This window comes from Anguilla rostrata, chromosome 2 (assembly GCF_018555375.3).
Source record: "Anguilla rostrata isolate EN2019 chromosome 2, ASM1855537v3, whole genome shotgun sequence".
Lineage (NCBI taxonomy): Eukaryota > Metazoa > Chordata > Actinopteri > Anguilliformes > Anguillidae > Anguilla > Anguilla rostrata.
The window spans coordinates 67,023,178-67,046,253 of NC_057934.1; the positions used below are offsets into that span (position 1 = coordinate 67,023,178).

The following is a 23,076-nucleotide window of genomic DNA, read 5'->3' on the forward strand; positions in this document are numbered from 1 at the left end:
TTAATCCTAAGAGGAGACCAGAGATTGCCTGTGCCTGTGTATTTGCATTCCATTTATAATAAACCCCCCAAAGGAATTTCCTGCTTCCGTGTCCTGACCAGACACCCCATATTGTTGACAAACTCCTAACCACCAAGAGCTTCATTACAGTGCATCTGAGAACTTTGTGGTTTGTGGGGAGAGAAACAACCGAACCTGCTACAGTTATTCATTTATTCATTTATTTATTTATTTATTTATTTATTTATAATTTGGCATTCCCACCTGAATTTGGAACGTCCAATTCACGACCTACGCACAGGCAGGCTCATATGTGTCCCCTACTGCCCACTTTGTGAGACAGAAGGCAATCTCAATTTCTCCAAAACGCAGGCGCCTATCAACCAACCAACCACTTCTTTTCACGCCGCAAGCCGCAAGGGTCATTGCCTTCTCCATCATACCAGTGGGGAAAGCAGACGTGCACATGACGTTTAAGAGTGCTAACAGTAAGCTTTGTTTATTCAGCACCTTACGTGCATGAAAATGGTGCTCAGAGTTTTGTATGGCACTGAAGAAAAACAATAATAAAAGGCAGTGTTAAAAATAAACCACAGATAAAATACATGAAATGCAATGAAACTGAAGGAATAAAATAAATGTTGAATTTTAAGGACAGGACATCAGATAAAGCATTCAATTAAAATCCAGAGTAAAAGGGTATGTTTTAAGCTGCTTTTTAAAAATGCCCACAGAGCCTGCCTCTAATATTTTTTTGGTCGGGATGTTTCATAATTGTGGTGCACAAAAACAGAAAGCAGTTTCTCCACTCTTTTGCGCATTACCCCTGGTACCTGGAGGATACTAGCAGTGAAGGATCCAAGAGCTCGAGTTGGAACATGCAAGGGCGTGGCACCTTCCCAGCTTCAATAGACACGTTTTCTGACCTCTGACCTCTGACCTCTACTGATTCTCCATTTACGCCGTACACGACTCACCTCCTTCACTGGCTTCTCGCTCCCACAAATGAGCTGAATGGTCTTGCCAGCAACCATCAAAACCACGTGTGCTATTCTAGACAAAAACCCACCGCTGTTTCGGACTCTCCGCTGTTTTTGGTTCCCCTATCTCTGAACCCGAAATAGGACCAAAACCACTTTCATCAGCCAACACTAGGCACTCATGGGGGAAACCTATCTTTAGAAACAATGAAGGTGCCAGCCGCCTCACAAAAGGTGCTTATCTCCCATCAGTTGAAAGAACATTCATGCAGTCCTTAATTAAACAGATATTAGGTCAGATTTACAGAGGAACATTGTTGTTTTATTCCCAATTTATAAATGACTGACAGAAATCATTTTTGAATTTAACAATGACAGCATAATGTCTATCGATTTTAACTCACAATTAGAAATGTGTGTGAAATTATTGAACCCACCTGTAGTTATGTGTGCTGGCTTGAGTCCCAGTCTCGACTCACTTATCCCAGCCTCAACTAAGACTCACTCTCAAACTGTTCCCCCCATGTGCATATCCACTTCACAATTACTTGTGCAACCTTAAAGCATCCGACTCTGAATTCATTTAAACCGCAGAGGTGCATACTTTTGGAGTTAAGCTGAGTTTGGCTGAGCTTTTGAGAGCATGTCTCAATACTGTATAGACCTCTGTGTGTACTCAAACAGTCCTTGTTTGACGCTTATATTGTATCACTGTTTTGTTCCTGGCTTCAGATATTTAATTATTCCCTTTGCTTAATACATGTCTTCTTGGTGTCTATTTGTCAGTTTTTTCTGAGTCATTTTTGGCAGTCATGACAGACAATCTAAGTATAGTGGTACAGCTGTCAAGTAGATATCTGCTAATCAACCATACTGTTTCAGTTCCGCATGAGCCGCTAAATTTATCAGTGATTTCTATGAATTTATTGCTCTTCAAGGTTATAAAGACAACCAAATACTGAGGCAGCCATTAATTAAAGTTTTAATATTTGATTCTGATTTTCTCCACAACTTCACTAAAGTCTTCCTCAATACCCCCCAACTTTTAATGAACAGCAATGAGTGTATTAAACCAAATACGGGAACAAAAGTTTTAGCTGAAGTGTTTAGACATCACATCAACATTTAGGAGCTATATACACTGCCTATCTTTAACCTATGACAGACAAACCGACACAGTTAAAACAGGTCATGAAGCGCGAAGTTGGTGGTTAGCTCTAGGTACGCTTTGACAGGATGTTGCTATGGTTTCATGTTTTATTTGTGCCGTTCTAGGTGGCCCCCCACCACACTCCCACCCCCCAAAAAAACCTTTGTTTTCACTCTTAGTGTTTCCTCAATAACAAGCTGTGTTTTTTCACTAGGGCAGCACTCACCCAAAGCCATTAGCATCTGAGTACTTGGTCAATTTTTTTTCAGTATGTCCAGATAGCAGCAGAAAATCAACTGAGCAATTAAGTGCACTTCCTGTTGAAAAAAAAAAAACTTGTGATACCGCTACTTCTACAAGATGAATACAAGTGAGTCACTTTATCTTTTCTGATGCGAGGAAACCATCATACTAAATACTTCCATTCCATCAAAAAGGCTCGTCTGACATCCAGTTGTTTGCCCTTTAGAACCCCAGTTGCAGTGTTTCCAAATGCAAATTCTTTAAAACATTCATCAACGGGTTAAAATATTTAATCTGAGAGTTTATCATGTCTTCATTTGATTTATTTATTATCTTTTGATTTTTATATGAACTTTTCTTGAACAAAAACAAGTTGTTGTGGAGGGGTGGTGCGGTTAGAGCGCCATCTACAGGCGGAGATGGAGCGGTTTAGCTGGTCTGCAATCACAGCTGTTGACAATGTTCATGATTGCTAACTCTTCATCTGCTTCTGTCTGCAACGAGACCGGGGGCTGGAATGAGACGCCCGCAGGAGATATATATCGTGTTCCCTTCTCCAATCGTGTGTTGTTTGTTTGTTTGTACGTACCTCTATTGAACGCATAATCAAGCCAGTGTGCGTGTGCAAAAGGCTCAGAGTATGGACAGTGAAGACCTAACCTGTTGCTAGGCAACGCCCCTTTCGTTTACGGCTTGCGCTTGCCACTGTTAATTTTGTGCAAAGTTAGTCAGTTCAGCGGTAATTTCTAGCGAATTAAGTTTCCTTTGTGTGCGTCAATAAATAGCAGTAAGTACACCTTTCTGTATCGTCAAGGATATTTAGTTTATATTATTAGTGAATCCATTGTCTGATAGTAATTTGTATAGCATAATGTCTAAGTTTTATCAGCAGTATTCCGTTAACATTTACCACAGATTGGCGATTTATGCTAGGTATATCTGAGTGTTATTCCTCGCGACTGTGCATCTACATACGGTAGAATATTCCGTTGTGTTTAGTAAGCTATGTGATTAGCACCGTTTATTTCCTGTTATTGTATAGCTGATATTCAATATTTCTGACCGTGATGCTAGTTAAATAATATTTGATGCCTAGGGGTGATAGAGAGATATAGCCTACATAATGTACGGCTGATAATAAGTGTAGAAGTAGGCTAACTGTATCTCTTTTTCCTTGTTTAGAACCACACACACACACACACATGCACACCCACCTGATTTAATCCTAAGAGGAGACCAGAGATTGCCTGTGCCTGTGTATTTGCATTCCATTTATAATAAACCCCCCAAAGGAATTTCCTGCTTCCGTGTCCTGACCAGACACCCCATATTGTTGACAAACTCCTAACCACCAAGAGCTTCATTACAGTGCATCTGAGAACTTTGTGGTTTGTGGGGAGAGAAACAACCGAACCTGCTACAGTTATTCATTTATTCATTTATTTATTTATTTATTTATTTATTTATTTATTTATTTATTTATTTATTTATTTATAATTTGGCATTCCCACCTGAATTTGGAACGTCCAATTCACGACCTACGCACAGGCAGGCTCATATGTGTCCCCTACTGCCCACTTTGTGAGACAGAAGGCAATCTCAATTTCTCCAAAACGCAGGCGCCTATCAACCAACCAACCACTTCTTTTCACGCCGCAAGCCGCAAGGGTCATCGCCTTCTCCATCATACCAGTGGGGAAAGCAGACGTGCACATGACGTTTAAGAGTGCTAACAGTAAGCTTTGTTTATTCAGCACCTTACGTGCATGAAAATGGTGCTCAGAGTTTTGTATGGCACTGAAGAAAAACAATAATAAAAGGCAGTGTTAAAAATAAACCACAGATAAAATACATGAAATGCAATGAAACTGAAGGAATAAAATAAATGTTGAATTTTAAGGACAGGACATCAGATAAAGCATTCAATTAAAATCCAGAGTAAAAGGGTATGTTTTAAGCTGCTTTTAAAAAATGCCCACAGAGCCTGCCTCTAATATTTTTTTGGTCGGGATGTTTCATAATTGTGGTGCACAAAAACAGAAAGCAGTTTCTCCACTCTTTTGCGCATTACCCCTGGTACCTGGAGGATACTAGCAGTGAAGGATCCAAGAGCTCGAGTTGGAACATGCAAGGGCGTGGCACCTTCCCAGCTTCAATAGACACGTTTTCTGACCTCTGACCTCTACTGATTCTCCATTTTCCCTGTACACGACTCACCTCCTTCACTGGCTTCTCACTCCCACAAATGAGCTGAATGGTCTGCCAGTAACCATCAAAACCACGTGTGCTATTCTAGACAAAAACCCTCCGCTGTTTCGGACTCTCAGCCTGGTTCCCCTATCTCTGAACCCTTCGAAATAGGACCAAAGCCACTTTCATCAGCCAACCGCTTGGCTGAAGCAGCCCATGCAGATTCCTGCTGAACGCCATTTCTGTACTCACGCTGAGTGCGCCGTCTGCGCAACAGAGCCAAAATCAGCAGGCCGCACAGCAGGGATCCAACGATGATGATGACGATGACCGTAATGGCCGTGCTGCCCTTGTCTCCCGTCGCCTTCTCCGGAGCTGTGGAGATACGACAACACAAACCCACCCATCAACTTGGGCCCGCACAGAGCCAGGAACAAGCAGCCTGAGAATGGGGCACTTCTGTTGTTAATTTTCTGAATAAATAATACTAAAACGAAGAGCTAATCATTCTCAAATTAATTTTGTATTAGCATTACTTCTGTTTACATAACACAATTTTGAAGTATTTGCTTATATGAGGAGTATCTGAACTTGTTTAAAAATTTAACCGTAATTATTTTTTCCTCAGTCAGAGCATATTGTCAATGTAAACATTACTTAACATGATCTGCCCAGATGCTTATTGAAAAGCACAGATTTTGTCAAGTGTGCTTACAAACTCCACTCAAAAAGCTGTTGTGATTGATCTCTTAGGTAAAGTGTATTGTACTGACTTCTGGGATTATTTGCTATTAAATCATAAGTATTGGCATGTTTATGAATTAATCAAAAATGAAAAGCTTCAAAGTAAAATTTCCTCCTCCCTCCATTTCAAGCTCACAAACTGGTCGTGTTCAGGCTCATGTCTCACGTATCACCGTTCATTGTTTGGATGCGGTTTCATTCATAAATTGGCTTCGCTCATAGATTAATGAATTTAACTTGTCTCACTTGTTGAATTGCTTTCACTCGTGTTTTTGTCCTGTGCGGTTTGTCTGGCCGGTTTTCTTTTTTTCTCTTCCCTCCATGTTTTCTGACGTTGCCTTGTTCATTTGTGCAGAGTTGGTCTCCCTGGATTGCCAGGATGAAAACCATAGGGGCCTTGGCAAGGACTCTTTATTGAAATGCTTTCTGAATTCTGGTGGGGAAAGCGTGATGGTCGCATGGGCAACATGGAGGCGGCCAGGAGAGGACCGTCCTTTAATAATGTTTAGAAATGACAAAGTTCTAGAGCCAGAAGATCCACGATTCTCCTTTAAGCAGATACAGATGTCTGGCAGCAACATAGACATGTCCTTTCTGGTGAGAAACACAGTGAGGACAGATGAAGGGAAATATGAATGCGAAGTTGTAACTGAGAGCGGTGAAGCCAAAGCAGTTGTAAGCCTTTCTGTCACAGGTGGGTATATAAAATATAATAGTGATGTACATTTTTATATTTCATATGATGAGAAATGAAAAGGGAAACAGACTTTAGAACCTCCATGTGCACCTTCTTTAAAACCTCCAGGGCCTTTAGGTGTTGTGGCCATGTCTCTGACCCAGGTCAAATCTGTTTGACCCAGTTACTTGTTTGGAAGCATACCTGATGGGTGGAGGGGGCAATGTGGTTGGATTTCAATGTTTAATCATTTTGACCACCGAGCAGGTTACAGAACAACTGTCGATGATGGATTCAACTGGAGTACTTTGATTGCAGCAAATGCAAAAATGTAATGAGTCTGTGACAGGTCACTTTTTTAAATTCACACATTAAATAATTGTTTTCACTTGATTGTTTTGAGAGGCATACATTAATGCCTTTGTTCTCCTGTGGTGCACACAGTAAAGTTCTATGAGGGTTCTTTCCCTGTTGTCCCGGCTGCAATTTTGAGATTGCATGTATGGGGTAAAATTTTAGGTTCTAAGAAAAGAACTCTCTTTATACGAATTACAACTTTTACTAAAATTATACACCCCACTTTATCAATGCCAGTCCTCTTTCAAATCCATCATACGGTTGATGCTTGATTCTCCCATTCCCACAGAAAAAGTCCCTCATTCCAATGCTACTGAGGCAATGAGCCATACCTATAAACAGTCTGATTTCCTGGAAATAGTTTCCTAAACTTAACCATTTTAAAGGAATTTTTAAAAAGCTGGAGAGAAAAGGGGATCTCGTATAAGAACTGTAGTCAATAGCCATGATCCATGGAGAGCCTAACGAAAGAAAAGCCAGAAATAAGTCAGATTTTATGAGCTTCTCAAGATTTCTTGTGTTGTGTTCAGCTAGGGTTACGATTAAATGGTCGTTTAAAGCTTGGTACTAGTTCATAATTAACTTTATTTCTGATAACAGGCTGAATGACTTAACAGGTGGATGCGGTAGGTACACGGCTGAGTTTGCAATGTCAAATGTTAATTGACCGTTCTTTTCACCATCTAGCCCAGGCATGTCAAACTCAGTTTGGCTCTGGGGCCGGATCCAGACTTTCTGTTCTCGGGTGGGCCGGATCAGTAAAAGAATGTCAACTCCAAATATTTAGCTTTGTTTTTCAGTACTATGCTTTATCATTCAGCCTACATTTGTAGCCTACCCTACATATTATAATCACGGATGACAAGGGATCTTTTCTAAGCACAACACATTTATTCACCAACAATGGAAAAAAAAAATGATTTCATGTTAGGCGGTGAATGTGTTAACAACTGGTTTATTTTAACAGTTAAGTGAATGCAGTTTTACACCTGAACCAACTCACCACACTAAACAAACTCAAGTGGGAGCTATGAAAAAAATATTTTCGCCTTAATTGTCATACTGCTTTGAAATAAATAAAAAAAGAAATACAAAATAAAAGTTATAGCCGTGCATGGGCAATAAGATTAGACTACATCAGATCAAACTACTAGGCTGGGCCTACTGAAGCTGAGAATATACTGCACAATATTAATTGTCTTTAATATGAAACCAGATTAATCTTATTTTTAATGATCTGTATTCATGAGTGCAAACAAATTTCGTGTCATCACACTTTTTTTCTCTCTTACTGCACTCCTGCAGTCTACTTGCTGCTGCTGGCTCCTGAAACTTGGGATCTTTTTGCCTTCACAAGTGTATCGATATTAGGTGTCAAATCCTGAGTAGCAGCACATTTAACAATGTCATTCAAGTGTTTATTTGTTAACCTTGAGCGCTGCTTTGTTTTATTATTGTTCATTACGGAGAACACCTGTTCACAAAGATAAGTAGTCCCAAACATGGATAGAACCTTTGCAGCCATGGCTGTTCCAGACATGATGGAAGAAGGTAATTATTTCCTGTTCCGTCAGTGCCCTAGTCAGTTGGTAATGTCTCACATTTTTAACGTTGCTTAGATCTGTTTGTTTGGTTTTTAAAATTTTTTTAAAGACTTTCTCAAAAAAGGTTTCCAGGCAATGCGGTGGATAACAATCTCTTCTTGTTCAACAGGTTCGGCAGGTTTGAACGATACGACGGAATCTGTGCCTGAACCTTTAAACAAATGAAGTTGGATTATTGCCCCTTCAGGACTGTGTCTAATCCTTATAGTAACAAATCGCTGCAGATTCTGGGGAAATGCAGGAATTTTACTTTTCCTTTCTGTGTGTCTGAACTCAGAGAGAAACCGACTCTGCTCCAGCTTTATTTCTGATTGGTAGTTTGTCATGGCAGTGCAATCAAGAATGCTTTGGTAATCCCCTGTGATGAATTTACCTTCGGTTGCTCTTTACAGTTCTACCAGACTAAACAGACAGCTTCCCTTTTTCCACCCAAAAAGAGCATCGCGTCCTCTTTTCATTTCCTGATATGGAACCTCAAACTGAAGTTTGTGGAGACACTGCATGTGAATTAGTGATGCTCAAAATGAAGTATCACACAAGTAAAATAACACAAGCAAAATGAGGGAAAAAATAACAAACAGGGCAACACAGTTCAGTCGAATTGTGGAACGTGATCACAAACTATTTTACAAAATGTCAAAAGATACAGAACAATATAATACAATAAGCTTGTATATAGTGCTCATTGTGCTGTTCATTGAAGAGGCATTAAAATAAGAATTGGCATAGGAACTTTGCACTACTCATGACACTTCTGCAGTACGACTGAAAAACAGTGTGAGGGATATTTTTATAAATATTTTGTGTTTAGTCACCAGTACATATTCTGAGCACACCTCTTGTTAGGAGGCTGTTTTGGACACGGCCTTAATGACTGATATTTGAAGTCTGATCAACTGATGTTTTGGATTTCGGTTACAAAGACATGGTGCACAGCAGCCTAAACCTATGCCTCGGATTGCTTTGCTGTGAGGTCTGTGTCTGCAGACCGCAGAAACAGGATTTCCAAGATTTGAAAGTGCTCATAAGTGCTTTATAGGTAGTGAGGAGGAAGTAATTCAACCCTAGTTTAAAGGGGGCAGAACAGCAACCGCGGTGCAGAAAATGCTCTGCGCAGCATCTGTGAAAAAGAACAGTGTCAGTTAAACTTGGAACTATACAGTGGATCCCAACGTGAACTTTGTCGCTAAATTAACATTACATTCCTAAGAGTCCAGGACACCAACAACAAAGCATTATAATAATTAAACCTGGTGATTGTACAGGTGTTACCTCTGCATTCGCATTGTCATTACAAGGGTTGGTCTAAACTTCACTGCATTGTGCAATTTAGATGAAGTTCATTTGGGCCCCATTGTTGCACTCCTTGCCTTAGTGTTCTCACTGAAGATATTTTCGGATGTGAGTGTGTACAGAGATGTTTTGTTCTGTACATGTAGAAACATGATCGCCATTCCTTAAAGAAGTCTGAACTAAAAAGGTAGCAAGATGGTTTCACATGGGGGATCCTTTGATCTCCTAGGAACCCTTACTGATTTCAGTGAAGAATTGTTGGATGTTATAACACAGTTAACCAAAAGAATGAAAATGCAGCTTCTGTTTTTCCAGCATATTTGTTTTGCCTACCTTTTTTTTTTTTTTTTTCTTCATTTTGGATTTTTTTTTAAACTCCTTTTTATCATGTTCCATTCACAATCTACTTTTGAAAACAAAATAGTAAATAGAAGTAGCTGATTTGTTTTAAATGTGTTAATCACTGCTGTATTCTGAGTGTTGTGATTGTTATAATTATGGTGTATTTTTTGGCTTGAATGGTTGGATTGTTAACACTACTTTTCACTGGTTTGTGCATACATACACTGAAGTGTTCACATGCTGCAGATTTTGGGCGATGGGTCATTTTTGCTCAAATTTACATCTGCTTGTTTTATATTTGTATTGATGGATTCATACACTGTGGAAAAGTATTTCTCTTTCTTTAAAACTTGTACTTTCTTTCTTTGTGGTGCTTCTAATATATTGCTTCTATACTTTATAATGCTGTTTTATTATTGGACTAATTATAATTACTTTGTGATGGATTCTTTAAAATTATAATGAGGATTTGTTTCGTAATAGCACCTTTGATTACAATGTTTTTTTTTTTTTTTTTTTTTTTTTAAACAGTAAAATGTATTTGTATTATTTGTTTCAGCAGCATATTATATACAGGCAAGGCATCCAGGTTTATCCAGAGGGAAATGAAGGTCAAATATCATGACTTAAAATGTAAAATGGCTTTATAACAGACAGGAACTGCCTTTTCATTGAAAAAGCAGGTCTTCACAATACAGTTTAGCAGACGAACAGAGGCAGTTATTACTCTGATAAATGGATGCCCACTGTGGGTATTCCTGCAGTACAGTACACACTGTTGGTATACACTGTTGGTATTTCTTAATCTGGCAAGCTGCACAAAAGAATTTCTTTCAGTGGCCATTTTAGTTCCTGTAAAATAAGTTACAAAAATGTGATGACAAATTTTTTTTCTTGCACATCTATGCATGAAATAAAGGCATCCAGGTCAATTAATGTGACTGAAAAAGGCAACCATTGGAATCCGTACAATGACACACTTTCAGCTGCAGTGCCTTGCAGATTTTTCAGCCTTCGCAATTATGAACAAAAATTTCTGTGTGAACTGCTGCAATGTGTGCTAATGTGTGCTCGAATCATATGTGCCCTTAAAATTCATGATAAAAAAACACGCCAATATCACCACTGTCATGTACTCACTAAATATATGTTAAATTTGGAAAATTTTATCATGTACTCAAGTGTTTGTCTAATTTTTAAGATTATTCATAACGCTGCTCCTCCTCCCTTGAGGAACTTTCTCACACTCAGCTCAGAAAAAACAACACGAGCCACTAGATCAACCACTCGGGGGAGTGCAGAATTCCACAACGCAAGACCTCCTTCGGAAAATCATCCTTCACTTTTATGGCCATAAAACAATGGAATAATCTTCCAACAGAACTAATAACATCCACAGATTTTCACACTTTCTCCCATCTGGGGGGGGGGGGGGGATGGGGATGGGGATGACTGTTTTGTATGTTTTTACTATTTTTGTATGTTGTACTTTGTTTTTTAATGTCCTTTCTATTTTACTGTTTAATGTACTTTCTATTTTACTGTCTTACTCACCTGCCCAGAGACTACGGGGTGGAAATGAGAAAATCGCTATAACCCGGTACATTACATCTTTCCCTGTTTTATATAAGGTTAATGTTCTTTGTAAACTGTCCCTGTTTAAATGAACGAATAAAAATAATAATAATAATGTTACTGTTAATGTCACTTCCTGGTTACTGCTGAGGACTAAGCTACAGTAAGGGCTACAGTCTATGGTCACTGGGGTGGGAGGTGGCGCCTCTTGGCCTTGACATTGCGGCTCCGACCACGGTCCACCTGTGCGAAGTCAGAAAATGCAGGCATCCCATTTCGTAGTGATTTCATTATGGCGTGTGCTATTTACAGCTGCACTAGACGACCATAAAATAATCCTCTTAAGTTTTTCGGTAGCCGAGTCATTTTTACTATTTCCTTTAGCCTACTTAGCCAAATAATTAGTTGGCAGAAAGCGTAATCAGCTTGCTATATTTGGTAGTCCAGTAGCCTATGCTAAAACAGTTCGCAACTTCAACTACCAAGCCATTTGACTAGCTAGCTAACCCTAAGCTGCAAATATTCAATCTGTCAAACGTGTTTGACAGCTTGTCAGGCGTGTACATTCCGTAAATGTCTACCTGCGCCATGCTTCACGCATGTGACAAAGCTACTATAATCCTGATTTTTGGGATAAACACTGCTAAATTTTCAGTTTCACGAAGCGAATTAAGAGTCTTAACGTTTATTTGCTGAATAGCATACAACACACGATGAAATCACACACACAGAATTTAACGAAATTAACCATCTCTGTAAGACTGGCATTTAGAAAGGAACATGTTTTTAGCATTTAAGAGACCAACAAGAGCAGTTAAGACAGTGGTTCTCAGAATCGGACCTGGGGGCTCCTTGCATATATTGGCTTTTCTCCATTGGTTTTGATAATAAAAATAAAAGTCCAATAATAATTAGAAATTCAATGTAGGCTACATATTTTTGTCTTCGTGCACCAGGTGGAAAACTTGCCGTACAAAGTGCGCTGTCATATTTACACTGCAGATCAGTTATTAATATACTTGGTAGATTTGTTAATCACCGCTGACAGTGTTATTTTTTATTCGGTAGAAAGTGACTTGCGAACGATCGGCCAGCTAGCGTCACCCAGCAAGTGAACACCACAAACGACAATGGAGTAGCTAGTAGCAGTTACTGGCTCATTAACTGACTGTGGCGAAAACCTACGACGATAACTTGCTCGGTTAACAGCAGGTCTACCAGACAGTTATACGAAAATGAGCCTAGTGAAATCACCAGTAGCCTACACATCTCTGATTGATTGACCATCAGTGTAGTCGATGTTCTTCCCCTGTGGTTCATATTGCTAATGCGTGAGCTAACCACGGATAGCCTACCTGGCTCACTGGCAAGCTGATATGCTAGCTAAGCATATTCGTTTTGCTGAGAAACATAAATTGAAGATAACTGAACATAATTGTATTATTAATGCCATACATATTAACGTGATTACATGACACAGTACAGTCACGGATGGAAATTAAACTCTGTAAACATTTGATAATATATTTCAAAACATAACGGCAGACAGTCAGCTAGCCTCAAGTTCGTTCTGCAATCGTTCGTTCAGTTTGATGGGCTTTTCCGCACCGGACTGTCAATCACATTGTAAAAATCACAAGACCGCATAACTCTATGGTTTTGGCTCCAAATCGACAACATGGCCGCGCCCGCCATTGAGCTTCAAAACGTGTTTTAGAGACCCACGGAGAGTCAATGTAGCTTTGTCCATATTTTTTAGTCTCTGCTTGAAACCTTGCTTGAATGGAATGCTCTTATTGGCCAGTTGGTGGCACTGTAGCAATGGAATTTAATTTTCAGTATTTAAACAGCCATAACTCTTGACCACGTTGTCAATCACGTCTAATGCCATTATATTCCTCTCCTCGCAATTTCTTTTCACAGTTTTGAATAAATTAACACTTAAATGACATCTTCTAGAGTGATTGATCAATTCGCATGAAACTAGGCCTACTACAAATTTCAACAGCGCACTGTTCTCTTTAAAAGTGCGATAAAGGTATTTTAAAGATAAAAATCATTGCTGCAGTCTTAAATTGCATTTTTTGTTCTGATGCGGAAATTATGCAAGTTACTTCGATTCTAGACTTGGTTTATTGGCTTGAAAACTGTACGGATTAGTACCACACGTGTGTCTGGGCAAAACATAATATGTGTGGTGTCGTGCAGGGCTGGACAAGGAGGGCCATAACATTATCTGGGTTTAATGCCAACTTCTCTTAATTGTTTCATTAGCCCAGTTATTTATTTAGTAAATCAGAATTTAAAGAATTTAAAATTGATAAGTTCACAAGGCAACAGGTGAATGTTTTTTCAGTGTCCCAACCGAAAAACATTATTGCAGTCTAGTCTATAGTTGAACCAGCATTTCATGTATACAGATATGACCACCCATGGCGTTGATTGTCTGCTTGGACCCTGTGTAGTGTTGTCTGCAGCTTTTTATTTATTTATTATCATTATTAGGGGTCCAAGCAGCGAAGCTGGTACCTTGCACGGCAGCCTTTCACCATTGGCGTGTGAGTGATAAAAAGCGCTATATATTTTTTTGCGTTGACATAGCATGATCTTCTAGATGCTCCTTGTGATTAATGGAAAAGAAACAGGCACCAGATCACAAGCACTTATAATTAGCACACACCGGATTTGTCAGTATAGTAAGGTATTTGCTTTGTAAAAGCTTACCTGGGTGTTAAGAAACAAACAAAAGAGGCTTTCTTCATCAATTTGGAAATTATCACAATTCCCTTCATGCTAAGTTACAAAGTTGCTTCGGCATCAATATTTGCTTCTCTTTCTTAAATAAAGCCCCATGCTTCATAATCTGAAGATGTGGCAGGTCTCACATTACTGTTGGAAATGTGTTCACTTGATTAATACTTGTATTTGTGCATTATTTCTTTTTCATTTACTGTTAATTTTCCCTCCATTACAATTATACCCACTAGGTCATTTGTAACATCGGACTGCTTGTACTTTTGTTTAAATTGTATCCAAATTGAAGTTTTGAAAGTAACTGAAACGGGTAATGACTACTGACAAGTCATTACTATTTGACGTAAAATTTCAGGCTAGGCTAAATGAGCAAAAATCGGGTTGTTGCTCCGCTCAAAGAAGAGTTTGTGTATGGCCTACATAAATATGCTCTAAATACTGGATACACATGTTTTTGTGGCCTGAATTGCATTGCTGGGCTGCGTCACTGCAGGTGTGTCACTTGTTCCTTTCTATACAAGTGGAGAACAGCAGATTTTCATAAGAATTTCAAATATTGAAAACAAGCCTTAACTTTTGTATTGTCCACTCAATGAATCTCCTCACTACTATAGGCTCAAAGATTGTTTTTAAAGACAAATACTTTATTTAGGTTCAAATGATTAAATTACAAAAGACTCCCAAAATGCTGGTTTTGATGCTATTAATTACAATGCATCTTGCTGCTGTTAAAGTTTTCAAAGATGCTATAACAACTTGCAGTACACTGCTCTTTGACACCAAGTTTTTGCCATTTCATCCGGCGAGTAACCTTTTTTGGTGTAAGGAAATGCTAACTGATCTCACTGATATACATATGAATAGCATATCCTGTGCTTTGCAGGTTCAGTTAGACGTACTGCCTCAGTGCTGAAAGTACCACAGGGATGGAGACTTCTGTGCACTGTCTCTTCCTTTTGGTCTTCGCCTCCTGCTCTACCTGGTCGACTGCAGGTGAGTACGGTCATCGCCCATCGCTTCTGGTTCAGTAAAGGCAACTGAGACATTTCGATGTGAAGTAAAATCTCACTTGTGATAAACATTTTGTTGTACTTGACCTAAATATGTGCTGACAGATGTCCCAGAATGGCTCAGACAGAGGACAGATATGTTTTTTTTAATTTTTTTTTTTTTTAAGTAGGAGTTTCAAGTGGATGTTTGGATGTCTTATGTTCATTTAAATGTCAAGGAATGTAAAGAAAATGTATTTAACAAAGTGAAAAATATTAATTCATACAAATGCAGAATGTGGACAACCAGTGAGGTTAAAGATATCTCTGGTAGTTGTGTATCACTTTTCCAGCCAAATAGCAGATCATGGCCGGTTGCAGTCATGGGCCACATAGACGGTCACCTAGGCTTGCCATCCATCTGGGAGAAGCCGAATGGATCTTCAGGCACTATCTCTGGCACCCCTAATTCCAGCCTAGCCCCCCCCCGCCACGACCCTCCGGTCTGCAATCGTACCTAGGGCAACAGAAAGGCTAGAGCCTGATACATCAGTATCACTCAATGCTGATCAGTCATCAGTGTCAGTGTTAGCATATATTTCATACAGAAATGTTACACTGGTTGGTCAAGGTCCCTTGTTAGATTAAAAGCGAAATAATTGCACTGTGTTCTCCCCCATTCCACAGTAAAGAGCAAACAACGGTTTCGGTGGCTGAACAGTGGGGATTCCTTGACTATGCAATGCTCCACCACTGAAACAGACTACGAAGGAGTTTATTTAGTCCAGGGTCTCGATGAGGATGAAGAAATATTTTTCCTGTTTCGGGAATCCATGAAACTGACGCCAAGGGAAGGGTACGAAAGCAGACTGCGGACAGAAGGAGAGCTGAACAACCTCAAGATCACACTTGCCAACATGACTGAGGATGACTCCAGTGTTTACTGGTGCAAGTACAGACGCAGGGATGACGAAACCGGCAGAACGGAAAGATTTGGGGGCAACGGCTCCATCATGGTTGTGGTGAACGGTAAGTGTGTTTGTAAACAGTTGATCATTTAAAAAAAAAATGCGCAAATGCAAACAACAAGAGAAGGGCACCATCTGTTATAACCGTTCTCAACTGTCCTGTGACACAGGCAGGCCGTGCCCAAAGGTAGAAGAGACAGTACTGCCATCCAACCTGGTGATTGTCAGCGCCATCTCTGCTGGCTTGTTTTTGCTCTGCCTCACAGTCCTGCTCATCTGGCTGGTACCCAGGGTGAGTATAAACTTAATTGGGTGGGGTGGGAGCTGTCAGGTCCAGTTCAGACCCCAGGACAGACAAGTGGGTTTTTGGAATAAAATGACATGTCTATAAATAAGTCTATGCATTTTACACTTGCGTACTCTCGGTCAGCACGCATGTGCATGGCCACACACACACACACACACACATGCACGTGCACGCACACGCACACAAAAACACGCACATGCACAAACACACACACAAGGCGCCGAGAATGTGTTTATAAAATCCTGCTTTGTGGGGCGAGTTAATTTAGTCACCTGGTATATTTCTGCGGTCATTCACACTGAATGCTTTTGAGCTGAGGAGGCGGCAGGGGCTGTGGTGTTTTGACACCTAAGGATTGCGCAGAACAGTCAGACCTGTAGCTCAGCCGCGCTAGATAAGCAGAAGACGCTGAGCGGCGTCGCGAGTGTCGATACCCTCGCGTGGGGGTTCGAGACAAGGAGCCTTAGTGCAGCGCTCGATCCGTTTCCTGTAAGAGCCTGTCGTGTGGTTTTTGGGGTTTCTGCAGCCAGTTTTCTCACGAAGTCAGCGCAAGTATCTCCAGCGCCGTCGTCGGATTGCGACAGTTCATGGTTCAGTGTGGCATTTCTGGTTCAGTGTGGCATTTCTGGTCCTTTCTCGTTGTTCCTGTTTGCAGATGAAGAAGTCCATGGGTAAGAGGCACGGGCATGCAAGGCGCAGCGATTCGGTCTACAAGGACATGCGCAAGAGCAACGCATCTCACAGAGCTCACCAGCCCCCCTATCAAACCAACCAGTATCCCTGAAAATATTTTTTGAAGGAAAATCAAATGTTCCTCTTAGTTGGACCCGGGCCTGTCATTGTTCATGACACTTATTTTAATGGCGAGCCATGTCATCTCTCAATAATATTCTGTAGTACTGTGTATAAATTCTGACCATAGTGTCTGTGTCTGTGTCTGTCCAGGAATGCATTAATGGACTTCTTAATTAGCTTGATGACAGCTCATGTACAGCAAAATGCTAATTGTTTGTTGTGCCTAATGCTCTGCAAAGTGACTGATAAGCACTGGGATAAACGAATGCATTGAGGATGGTAGAGCATGTTATTCATTGTCAGGCCATTTCACAATGTTATTCCACTTAAATAAGCCAAGTCCGCAAATGTGAAATAGGTGAAAAAAGGATGGCAATATTTCTTTGAACTGTTCCTTCTACCATGTACTAATTGCGTGCCAGTGCTATGAAGTTATGAAAACAGCTCATATTTGGAAATAAACTAATTTCTCTCTGTACGGCAGGTGTCTGGGTATTTCCAGGCCACATTGTAAAAAAATAAAAAAAATAAATAAAAAAAAATACACGTATTGTAGTTTTTGATGGCCGCCTTCCCACACCAAACTGCCTCCCTCAGATCAAACAGTAAGAAACAACAGCTTGTGACTGGGAAGAAAAAAAAACCTCAGGGTTTACGTGGCCTGCGCTACCTGACCTCCGTTCTGCTATGCAAGTAGAAAATATATTCTTAAATTCTTAAACAGAGCTACTAGAGGTGCAGCTAGGGGGGACTGCGCAATCCCACTCAGAAAAACTGCATTTAGCCACGCCGCCTTTTCCTTCAGGGTATCACATCAATGGAATTCAGTACCACAAGCAGTTAGAGTCCCCATCCTATTATTCATTTAAGTGTGATGTTAAGAAATGCTTTATTGAGAACCAACAATGTCAACACTGATGCTGTTTTTATCCACCTTTAATACGACTGTACTCATACTGTGTACCTGTATTATCTGCTATTGGATTTTGTCCACTCATGTTGTTTAACTGTATTGTATATGCTTTTTTTTTTTTTTTTTAAATCACAATGTAGTATGTTTTTAACTACAAAGGCACTGCCAATGAAAACTAGCCTTTTGGCTGACTCGGGTTCATTTACATTTGTTTAAATGTTGATTAATGTACATTGTCCCTTTTCAAATAAAGAAATAAAATAAATATTAAGAGAATGTTAGCTGCCAATTATTTTAGTCATTAGCACCAGGACCTTTTTAACAGTGTGTGTAAATGTGTTCATTTTATAGCACAAGAAGGCAAGGTTGAAAACGTATGACCATTTTCCTACCCTGCTTATCACACGCATCTTGTTCTGTATTCCATGCAGAATGTAGAGCAGCATGATGACTTCACCTTTATCACAATCAAAGCTGAACCAGACTTCTATTAGTGCCAGTCTTCATGGAATGAAGATATTTAACAGTATACATGAAACTGAAATCTAACATGCTTCAATACTTAGTTCATTCTGGCTAGTATTTTTTAAATTTTTTTTAAGAACCTTTTTCGAAAAAGCTGATGCTTATTGTTAAAAAAGTATGCCCGCTCGCCCAGTACATTTGTGATACATATGCAAAAAAAAAAAAACCATGTGCAAGCACACTTGTGACCTTTTTGCGGTGGTCGTTTGTTCTTAAACACCCCTCAACGCAGTGCTGAGGGCGGTCTGATGCGAAGCGGAGGGATGAAGAGGCTTGCACTGCGCATGAGAACTGTAGCTAAAGGGCTGTTCGGACTGTGCTTGAGGGGAAACGAGGGGCCTCTGCAGGGAAAAACGTGGCATGCAGTTGACATACAGCACATGCCTCTATGACATACCACAATCAATAACACACTTCAAAAGTACCTCCCAACATATAAGTAATGAAAAAGCACTCTTGCTAATAGTATATGGGTGTATGATACCTTTTTCATTAAATAAACAAATTTATCATTTTAAAAATGTGTTTTGTGTTTACTCAGGTTCCCTTTGTGCCATTTTACATTTTGTCTAAAGATCTGAAATCATTCAGCCTGGCAAATATGCAATAATATAGGAAATCAGGAAGGGGGCAATTTTTTACATTGTAGCTGTTCATCCTCCTACTCGAATGCTTACCAACAGTTCACAATAAATAAATTGATGGCTGTGAAATCCATAAACCACAGAACTATGAAACATCTATCTGTTATTTCTGACCACGGCTCCTCCTGCTTATGCTGCACCTCACCTGAAGCACAACTCTGCTTTTCCTTCATCTTCCCTGACCCACAGAAATCCGTGCACTTCACGTGCAGGCCTCAGTCAACTCAAAACGAGTGGCCACAATCTTAAACCTAGTCTACAGAACAGGCCGGCTATGCCTACTCGGCTAATACCGTGACAACCTGTCCCTCATAGAGGACAGTGCTGCGATTGCCTGGGGCATGTATGGTTCTTTCCCAAACAACGTTTCAATTGTCTTTACTCATCACCATGTTACTGCAGCTCCATCACCATGTTATCGCAGCTCCTAGGCCAGACTAATGTACTATGGTAGTTCACCTGACCAACTGTCACTTCCTCTTGGTTTTGCCTCTCTGTCTCTGCCACTAGGGCAATTCAGCTCTTCTCAGCATTCTGCTGCCCTTAAACACGGGGACGGGCGTGGCATCTTCCCAGCTTCAATAGACACGTTTTCTGACCTCTGACCTCTGACCTCTACTGATTCTCCATTTACCCCGTACACGACTCACCTCCTTCACTGGCTTCTCACTCCCACAAATGAGCTGAATGGTCTGCCAGTAACCATCAAAACCACATGTGCTATTCTAGACAAAAACCCACCGCTGTTTCGGACTCTCAGCCTGGTTCCCCTATCTCTGACCCTTTCGAAATAGGACCAAAGCCACTTTCATCAGCCAACACTAGGCACTCATGGGGGAAACCTATCTTTAGAAACAATGACGGTGCCAGCCGCCTCACAAAAGGTGCTTATCTCCCATCAGTTGAAAGAACACTCATGCAGTCCTTAATTAAACAGATATTAGGTCAGATTTACAGAGGAACATTGTTGTTTTATTCTCAATTTATAAATGACTGACAGAAATCATTTTTGAATTTAACAATGACAGCATAATGTCTATCGATTTTAACTCACAGTTATAAATGTGTGTGAAATTATTGAACCCACCTGTAGTTATGTGTGCTGGCGTGAGTCCCAGTCTCGACTCACTTATCCCAGCCTCAACTAAGACTCACTCTCAAACTGTTCCCCCCATGTGCATATCCACTTCACAATTACTTGTGCAACCTTAAAGCGTCCGACTCTGAATTCATTTAAACCGCAGAGGTGCATACTTTTGGAGTTAAGCTGAGTTTGGCTGAGCTTTTGAGAGCATGTCTCAATACTGTATAGGCCTCTGTGTGTACTCAAACAGTCCTTGTTTGACGCTTATATTGTATCACTGTTTTGTTCCTGGCTTCAGATATTTAATTATTCCCTTTGCTTAATACATGTCTTCTTGGTGTCTATTTGTCAGTTTTTTCTGAGTCATTTTTGGCAGTCATGACAGACAATCTAAGTATAGTGGTACAGCTGTCAAGTAGATATCTGCTAATCAACCATACTGTTTCAGTTCCGCATGAGCCGCTAAATTTATCAGTGATTTCTATGAATTTATTGCTCTTCAAGGTTATAAAGACAACCAAATACTGAGGCAGCCATTAATTAAAGTTTTAATATTTGATTCTGATTTTCTCCACAACTTCACTAAAGTCTTCCTCAATACCCCCCAACTTTTAATGAACAGCAATGAGTGTATTAAACCAAATACGGGAACAAAAGTTTTAGCTGAAGTGTTTAGACATCACATCAACATTTAGGAGCTATATACACTGCCTATCTTTAACCTATGACAAACAAACCGACACAGTTAAAACAGGTCATGAAGCGCGAAGTTGGTGGTTAGCTCTAGGTACGCTTTGACAGGATGTTGCTATGGTTTCATGTTTTATTTGTGCCGTACAAGGTGGCCCCCCACCACACTCCCACCCCCCCAAAAAACCTTTTTTTTCACTCTTAGTATGTCTTCAATAACAAGCTGTGTTTTTGCACTAGGGCAGCACTCACCCAAAGCCATTAGCATCTGAGTACTTGGTCAATTTTTTTTTTCAGTATGTCCAGATAGCAGCAGAAAATCAACTGAGAAATTAAGTGCACTTCCTGTTGAAAAAAAAAAAAACTTGTGATACCGCTACTTCTACAAGATGAATACAAGTGAGTCACTTTATCTCGTCTGATGAGAGGAAACATCATACTAAATACTTCCATTCCATCAAAAAGGCGCGTCTGATGTCCAGTTGTTTGCCCTTTAGAACCCCAGTTGCAGTGTTTCCAAATGCAAATTCTTTAAAACATTCATCAACGGGTTAAAATATTTAATCTGAGAGTTTATCATGTCTTCATTTGATTTATTTATTATCTTTTGATTTTTATATGAACTTTTCTTGAACAAAAACAAGTTGTTGTGGAGGGGTGGTGCGGTTAGAGCGCCATCTGCAGGCGGAGATGGAGCGGTTTAGCTGGTCTGCAATCACAGCTGTTGACAATGTTCATGATTGCTAACTCTTCATCTGCTTCTGTCTGCAACGAGACCGGGGGCTGGAATGAGACGCCCGCAGGAGATATATATCGTGTTCCCTTCTCCAATCGTGTGTTGTTTGTTTGTTTGTACGTACCTCTATTGAACGCATAATCAAGCCAGTGTGCGTGTGCAAAAGGCTCAGAGTATGGACAGTGAAGACCTAACCTGTTGCTAGGCAACGCCCCTTTCGTTTACGGCTTGCGCTTGCCACTGTTAATTTTGTGCAAAGTTAGTCAGTTCAGCGGTAATTTCTAGCGAGTTAAGTTTCCTTTGTGTGCGTCAATAAATAGCAGTAAGTACACCTTTCTGTATCGTCAAGGATATTTAGTTTATATTATTAGTGAATCCATTGTCTGATAGTAATTTGTATAGCATAATGTCTAAGTTTTATCAGCAGTATTCCGTTAACATTTACCACAGATTGGCGATTTATGCTAGGTATATCTGAGTGTTATTCCTCGCGACTGTGCATCTACATACGGTAGAATATTCCGTTGTGTTTAGTAAGCTATGTGATTAGCACCGTTTATTTCCTGTTATTGTATAGCTGATATTCAATATTTCTGACCGTGATGCTAGTTAAATAATATTTGATGCCTAGGGGTGATAGAGAGATATAGCCTATATAATGTACGGCTGATAATAAGTGTAGAAGTAGGCTAACTGTATCTCTTTTTCCTTGTTTAGAACCACACACACACACACACATGCACACCCACCTGATTTAATCCTAAGAGGAGACCAGAGATTGCCTGTGCCTGTGTATTTGCATTCCATTTATAATAAACCCCCCAAAGGAATTTCCTGCTTCCGTGTCCTGACCAGACACCCCATATTGTTGACAAACTCCTAACCACCAAGAGCTTCATTACAGTGCATCTGAGAACTTTGTGGTTTGTGGGGAGAGAAACAACCGAACCTGCTACAGTTATTCATTTATTCATTTATTTATTTATTTATTTATTTATTTATAATTTGGCATTCCCACCTGAATTTGGAACGTCCAATTCACGACCTACGCACAGGCAGGCTCATATGTGTCCCCTACTGCCCACTTTGTGAGACAGAAGGCAATCTCAATTTCTCCAAAACGCAGGCGCCTATCAACCAACCAACCACTTCTTTTCACGCCGCAAGCCGCAAGGGTCATCGCCTTCTCCATCATACCAGTGGGGAAAGCAGACGTGCACATGACGTTTAAGAGTGCTAACAGTAAGCTTTGTTTATTCAGCACCTTACGTGCATGAAAATGGTGCTCAGAGTTTTGTATGGCACTGAAGAAAAACAATAATAAAAGGCAGTGTTAAAAATAAACCACAGATAAAATACATGAAATGCAATGAAACTGAAGGAATAAAATAAATGTTGAATTTTAAGGACAGGACATCAGATAAAGCTTTCAATTAAAATCCAGAGTAAAAGGGTATGTTTTAAGCTGCTTTTTAAAAATGCCCACAGAGCCTGCCTCTAATATTTTTTTGGCGGGA

At 40.1% G+C, this 23,076-nt stretch overlaps 3 protein-coding genes across 9 annotated transcripts in view; 2 read left to right on the forward strand and 1 right to left on the reverse strand.

The window, feature by feature from the left end:
• LOC135248994 (CD276 antigen-like) overlaps positions 1-5,036 on the reverse strand; it is a 47,664-nt gene extending 42,628 nt beyond the window's left edge. Inside the window, exon 1 of one of the 2 annotated variants that reach the window (XR_010328534.1) lies at positions 4,816-5,033. Coding sequence is in view for 1 of the 2 variants with exons in the window: in XM_064324171.1 (XP_064180241.1) it covers positions 4,816-4,970 (155 nt within the window). In the remaining variant the exon portion in view is untranslated. Of the gene's footprint in view, positions 1-4,815 lie in introns of both variants that reach the window. The other variant, XM_064324171.1, reaches the window with a different exon arrangement.
• Positions 1-17,099, forward strand: part of LOC135248995 (uncharacterized) — a 43,789-nt gene extending 26,690 nt beyond the window's left edge. For 2 of the 6 annotated variants that reach the window (XM_064324172.1, XM_064324177.1), the window contains exons 2-5: positions 14,802-14,901; positions 15,585-15,926; positions 16,036-16,157; positions 16,828-17,099. In XM_064324172.1, the coding sequence (XP_064180242.1) occupies positions 14,835-14,901; positions 15,585-15,926; positions 16,036-16,157; positions 16,828-16,956 (660 nt within the window). In that variant the 5' untranslated portion in view covers positions 14,802-14,834 and the 3' untranslated portion in view covers positions 16,957-17,099. Of the gene's footprint in view, positions 1-13,690; positions 13,713-14,791; positions 14,902-15,584; positions 15,927-16,035; positions 16,158-16,827 lie in introns of those variants that run through there. The other 4 variants (XM_064324176.1, XM_064324175.1, XM_064324174.1 and 1 more) reach the window with 4 other exon arrangements.
• LOC135248991 (uncharacterized) overlaps positions 1-23,076 on the forward strand; it is a 127,872-nt gene that overhangs the window by 99,131 nt on the left and 5,665 nt on the right. Inside the window, exon 12 of the mRNA XM_064324153.1 lies at positions 5,663-6,001. Within this exon, the coding sequence (XP_064180223.1) occupies positions 5,663-6,001 (339 nt within the window). The remainder of the gene's footprint in view (positions 1-5,662; positions 6,002-23,076) is intronic.